The sequence below is a fragment of the Daphnia pulicaria genome, chromosome 2 (genome assembly GCF_021234035.1).
Source record: "Daphnia pulicaria isolate SC F1-1A chromosome 2, SC_F0-13Bv2, whole genome shotgun sequence".
NCBI classification, from domain to species: Eukaryota; Metazoa; Arthropoda; class Branchiopoda; order Diplostraca; family Daphniidae; genus Daphnia; species Daphnia pulicaria.
This window is the reverse complement of record NC_060914.1, coordinates 5,217,203-5,223,488: the sequence shown is the minus strand read 5'-3', so window position 1 is coordinate 5,223,488 and position 6,286 is coordinate 5,217,203. Positions and strand designations below refer to the sequence as shown.

General features: G+C 39.4%; 1 protein-coding gene and 1 long non-coding RNA gene across 2 annotated transcripts; one reads left to right on the top strand and one right to left on the bottom strand.

Annotated features, from left to right (window-relative positions):
* Nucleotides 1-203: 203 nt before the first annotated feature.
* Nucleotides 204-882, top strand: LOC124327557. The gene is made up of 4 exons (XM_046786515.1): nt 204-408; nt 495-564; nt 650-715; nt 773-882. The coding sequence occupies exons 1-3, from the start codon at nt 207-209 to the stop codon at nt 687-689; spliced, it is 312 nt and encodes a 103-aa protein (XP_046642471.1). The 5' UTR covers nt 204-206; the 3' UTR covers nt 690-715; nt 773-882.
* Nucleotides 883-4,670: 3,788 nt separating this feature from the next.
* LOC124327789 lies at nt 4,671-5,273 on the bottom strand. Its single transcript, XR_006916212.1, has 3 exons — nt 5,133-5,273; nt 4,939-5,067; nt 4,671-4,851 (listed from the first exon to the last, which is right to left on the bottom strand). It is a non-coding gene; the product is annotated as an uncharacterized LOC124327789 (long non-coding RNA).
* Nucleotides 5,274-6,286: the final 1,013 nt, after the last annotated feature.

Sequence of the window (6,286 nt, the reverse complement as noted above, 5' to 3'; positions counted from 1 at the left end):
CCCAGCCTAGTCGCCATTTTTTATTACTCTCCCTCGCGTTCCTAGCGGATGACAGACGAAGCTACGCTTTCTCTGCACCTCGGGCTTCAAATTTGATAGTAATCGATAACTGACAGTATGATATCGATTGCGAACGTTTTCGCGATGCATAAGTTATGTCGTCTGCAGTTGACGTTTGGGACCGTGTGAATATAGTAAACACCGAGATGCATTGGGAACCTATCGAAGAAACTTCAAATGGGATTTTGTACAGCGAAATGCTGAACGAATATTTCATAGACGAGAAAGATAAAAGAAGTCCTGTTGAAATCCGTGCCGTGATTGACCACCATATGGCTATTATTCATTCAGCTATGGAAGCTGATGCTGAACTACAGAGGATGGAGGATTTCGAAATGAATTCACCAGGTAAACATCGTGTTTCTTATTGTGTTCAGACCTTTCTCTATTCATGTGATCAGTAGCTAACTCCATATTTTCATTTCTTGTAATAGAATACATCAATAGCAGCAGTGGCCGTTGGGCTGTGATTACTGAGAACACACTTACCAATGAATTTGTCAAGTAAGTGTTATCGTGTTTAGATTTTTCCATTCCTTGCTAATTGTGTAATCAATAGGCTAATTATTTTCCCCATTGTCTCAAATAGATTTCAAAAACAGCAGCAGGAGCCGTTGGCTGACAACTAAGAACACATTTTACATGAAATCGACAGGTAAATATTGTTATTGAGACTGTATTCATCCATTACCTAATTCTTTATTTCCATTAGGCCCTACATCTATAACAGATGAAATCTGATGAAAAAGACAGAAGCAGTTGCCGTTGGGCTGTCAAAGAAGAACACATTTTGAGTTAGAATCAAAAATTTTTCAAGACCACATACAGGTTGAAAAAGTTGTATTTTCTGTAATCCCTTTACTTGGAGGGGGGGGGGAGGAGAGAAAACGTTTTTTTGGTTGTAAATTAGTATTTATTATCCCTTATGTCACGTTAATACAATTTGATGTCAACAATTACCTTGGTTTTGAATAGTATTTACCGGGTAACAAAGGTTCAGAAGCTTCAGTACACTACCTGGATAAGTCTCACTAACATGTCTGTGTGCCGGTGTCGCGTAAAGTCATGTTCCACATGCAACCGTTGTTCGAGGTGCCAGTGCGCCCACGATGGGATAGCTATAGAATCAAAAATTAATCGTAAAAGAGGCGGATTCCGAAAAACGGTTGGCAGCTCCGATCCGCCAAGAAAGAAAAGAAGAATTTTACCGTCAGATAGAATTCCGCGCTGCCAAAACCCCGTCTTGCTGTCCGGCAAAGAAGAATTTGAAGTAGATGATATGAACGATGCGAATACAGCTATCCCAATGAGACCAATAGCTTCATTAGCTGATTTGTATGCTGCATTTCAACTAAATAAGAGATCGTCTTTGAGAAAACTGCTATCGGCAGCCGATGTAAGATCAAACATAATGAACTGGGAAGAAGAATCAAAAGAAAATTACCACATGCAAACTAGTGTTGCTAAAATATACAAGTTCTTCATTTCCAAAATAGCTGTCCTGATTTGTGGACCAGCTGCACAAGTGTCTATTAGTAAATCAGTTGCAAAGTTTAGTGACCAATCGCAACACGTCCTCACCCTCCCACTGATTCACACGATTGTCCGTTCAAAAAAGTCGAAAACGGAGCAGCGTATGGCGAGGGCCTACCTATGTGGCTCACACAGAAGAGAAGAAATCGCTCAATTAAAAGATTTGGACGGCGACTTCACACTGGGCACTCACGAATTTCAACAGGGAGTGAAAGACTTTAAGAAAGTGACGAGTGGACAGTGCCTTTCACGAATTAATCGGAGCATTGAGCGTTTCAACCGCACGACTGCTAATTTGGCTATTTCCTTCATTTTGAGCCCAGATAACGTGTGCTTTACGTCATGGGGAACGAAGACTCTTATTGTTGATGGTGTCGCGCGTGGATTTCCGTTAGTTATGCGAAAAATGTCTCGCACACATATATACGAAAATTATGTTAAAAGTGTTACGACTAGAAATCCGGAAGAACAGCAACTGAAAAGATCAAGTTTTTTAAATGTAGTGTCTGCTTTGACGCACTGCGATGCAAAGTTGCGTAAGGCAGTAGACTACGTTACCGGCTTTTTGATAAATGACAACTTCGCCGTCATCTATAAATTGATCGACGCATATTTTGACCGCGGCGAAGAAAAGAGGGAATTACTACGCGAGGTTGAATCTGCACACAAATATTTGAAGTATGGGTTTAACGGAGACAATGACGATTGCATCGCCCATAGAGTGTCGTTTGCGCTCGGTGGCGAAGATGAACCAATTGATGCGACTGCAACGTGCAGTAATTGTCGTCATCTGTTTTTCATATTCCAATATCTAAAGAATTTCATCTTAAACTCGACTCTGCCTCAACACTCAGCATTAACAGCCCTAGATGGCTGTCAAATGAAAGCTCAGTTATTTATGGGTCACCGGCTTCGAGTGTTGAATCAACAGACTGCTATTCGTAAAATGCACACCGAAATGGAGCGTAATTGTTTACACAATGGATTTTCAAACGAGTGTGTGGTTTTGCTCGATTATAAGATGAAGTTCGAGCCAGTATACTTCCGCGAGAAAACTGTAGATCACTACGGTAAAAGAGGAATAAGCTGGCATGGCTCTATGATTACATTTTATTCATCTGTTTGCGTCGATGGTGTTCAAACCGCCGTTCCCAACAAATTCTACATGGACCATGTAGTTGAAAATGAAAGCAAGCAAGATGTGACGTCAGTGATATCTATTCTCGAAGCAGTGGTTATAGCGATTAAGAAACTATTTCCACACATAACTACTGTATTTCTACAGTCTGATAATGCTAGTTGTTATCAAAACACTGTCCTTTTGATGCTCATTCCATACCTAGGTTTTGCCCATTCTTTATGCATCCGCCGTTACATACACACCGAAACTCAGGACGGAAAGTCAGTCCTAGATGCCCATTTCGCCAGAAGTACGCAAGTAGTATACGAACATTGTAAAGCAGGTAAAAATTGTTCGATATAATTATGATCTACAGCTTCCTATTGAAAATAGTATTTATTTCAGGAAATGACGTAGTCACCCCAAGCCAACTGGTTGCGGCTTTGAAATATTTCGGAGGTTTGCAGAATTCAATTGTGGAGCTGATTAAACTTGAACGTGAGACGGTCTCCAAATTAGTGGAGAATTTCGCAGAATGTGACCGAAAATTAAAGAAAATAATAAAGCGTACTAATGACGTTTTTTTTTCCTACGACGATTCCACAAGCACAACTGACATTTCTACTTCTTCGCATCAAGGATATTACATGCCTCCTTTCTCTCTTCAAGGATATGAATATTCAGGTAGACTTCCCCAGACTGCATTGTTTGAGTTTGCATTGCACCGTTTTCTAATAAATATCGTTCTGTTAATAAAACAGAGAAGGGAAATCCAAGAACTGTCGTCATCGATCCAGTGGCAAATACCGTAACTACACAAGATGATGTCAACCACAGTCACGACTTTGAGGAACTCGATTCTGATGATAGCGAGGTAGACGAAGAAACAACAACGATTGCCAACTACCTGATACAAGGTGAACATTCAAAGGATCACGAGTCATCGACGAGCAGCGAAGAATCAGACGGGCCAACTTCTGACAACAGTGATGGAGGAATTATGCAAAATTTACCCTTGACAACGCAAGTGGGGAAAATAACAGGAATTCGCATTTATACCGATGCGCAATTGGCAGTTAGACAACAGAAATGGAAAAAAAAAATTCGAGGCGTGCTAATGGCGATGCCTGTATACCAATGAAAAGAAATCTTGTCAACTACGCTTTGAGGACGGCTTGGAACATGCAATTAAACGGGACGACGCAATCAATTACAACTCACAACTCTTTAGAAAATTTATCGCCATTTGTTTCTGAAAATTTTACTGTACCACTACATTTTCCGAAAGGCTGGGCTAGAAGACCCAAAAACGGGCAAATGTACGGGCCTAAACACGTAGTTATCTATCGTCCTGACATCCTAGAAATGTTCAAGCAAGGCGAAGAAGATAAAAAAAACAAACGGAGCCCAGCTCAAATGCTGGAAATGTTGGCCGTCAAATATCCACAAGAATTTTGTCTTCCGTCAGAAAATGACATACGAGTTGAAATAAATCGGCTACAAACGAAAAAGAAAAGCCCAAATGGAGCCTCGAAAGGAGACAAGGTGATTGACATTTATGGTGCTTTCATTTGTGAAATTGCTGCCAATGATCTGTCATTAAAACCGAAAGATGCTCTCACAATGACGTTGCAACAGTTCCCTAGGAAAGAACACCCAAACCTGCCGTCTGATTCTAAGATTAAGAGTAAATTTTCTTACCAAAAACTGTGTGCTAAAAAACGCAATCAACAAATACATTGATTACTGACTACTGTATTCTTGGCAGTGATTTGAATAACTTGTTGACATACAGAAAAGTACCGAAAATCAAAATGCTGCACCCCTTCCATAAAAGTGATAAATGTAGGTTAGCAAATCCTTCTCCTGCAGAAATAGCCTATACATGATTCCACATAGCATAGACACAACGTAGCCAAAAAATTAAACACACCTTATTAGGATTTCCATTATCGCTGTAGTAGGAAGAAAGTTTTCCACATTTTTCCCATGTTTGTAATCCTTGCAGAGGTGCTCCTAATTCTTCCCTAGCTGGAACTTCAAATGGTGGGTAAGAGTCGTTGGTAGAGGACACACAAATACTGACTACTTCTTCCTTTTGATTGTCTGTGCTGTATGTGGTGTAGTCCATAATCATTCTAATAAGAGAAAATTGGTTACTTATTTGAATCGTAACAGCAAAACTATGTAAAACAAAATGAAGATATGAAACATTTCTCATTTACTGTGAGTGCCACTACCTCCATGACGGGTGAAAACTGTATCAACTTGTGTTGGAAGATGTTTACGTACAACTGTCAATCTTGAAGAATGTGGTTCAAGTTGCATAGTGAATCCAACAGCAAAAAGATAGCCTGAAAAATGTTTGAAGTTAATTTAGATAGCAAAGTATAAGATAAATTTAGGAAAGTAAGTTTACGCTTCTGCTTGGAGTACTGCAAAGCATGTTTCCAATATAGAGTTGTGGTGGCAGGCATGCCAATGTCGCAAACGAATTATAGAACTGACATTTCGGAAACTATTTCACAATTCAAGGAGCGTCACAACAAACGAAGGCAAGATTGCAAAAGCCAGTTTGTCAGGGATACCGTATGTGTCATAATAACTATAACAAATGCAGCCTTATATAATATCACGAGACCAGTATCAACCGAATTTCTATCACTCAATCGTACGAAAACAAAGCTTAAGTTTAATCCAAACTGCGAATCGAAATATGAAATGACTCGGAAGCTATGACGACGAATTAGCGTCCATCTTTCACAAGAATAACAAACTCAATGAGATCGAGTTATTAGACAGAAAATATCGATTGTTGATTCACAGCGATGGATAGGGGCCGTTAGACTATATGAGAGGTCCTACAGTATGTCCCCCGGTCTAAAGTGAAGGCCAGGAAAGCGTAGCTTCCTCTGTCATCCGCTAGGAACGCGAGAGAGAGTAATAAAAAATGGCGACTAGGCTGGGTGGGAAACTGGTCAAAAATACAATTTACTAGATTGGGAATAACTCGGCCAATCTAATTCGGAATGAAAATTCCTTTTGGATTGGTATTAAGGGATGGCCGAGCAAACTTTTGGTTGAATTTGTTTTTTTTTTTTAAATTAGAATTTACCCAAAAAGCGATGCCAAAGACCCCCTAAAATTGTTAAAATTTGAAAAAACTCAAACTTTAACATTAAATATCTCCCGAACGGCAGGGAATATTTAAATTCTGCAAACACAGGTGAATCCGGAGTAAAAAACTGGATATGCCTGAATTATTTCAGATTTCTAGGTCCCATAGCGGAATGGGAAAAAAAGGGGGGTCCATGGATTTGGTGCGGTTGAGTGGTGGATTGCTTGTTAAACAAAAAAACGTGTTTGATGATTTACTGGTACAGTTTTGGCAATTTGGATTTACATAAGGGCGTGAATTTAATTTCAAAGCTCGTTCGTCCTCTGTGAAATGTAAATCATGATTTTAAAATCTTTTTTAATCGGTTTTGTTCCTACGAAAATGGTGAGTATATTATTTAATTTATGAAAATTATGACCTCTTTTCTCAATTTCTTTTGGTTTGATTTTAGAAGG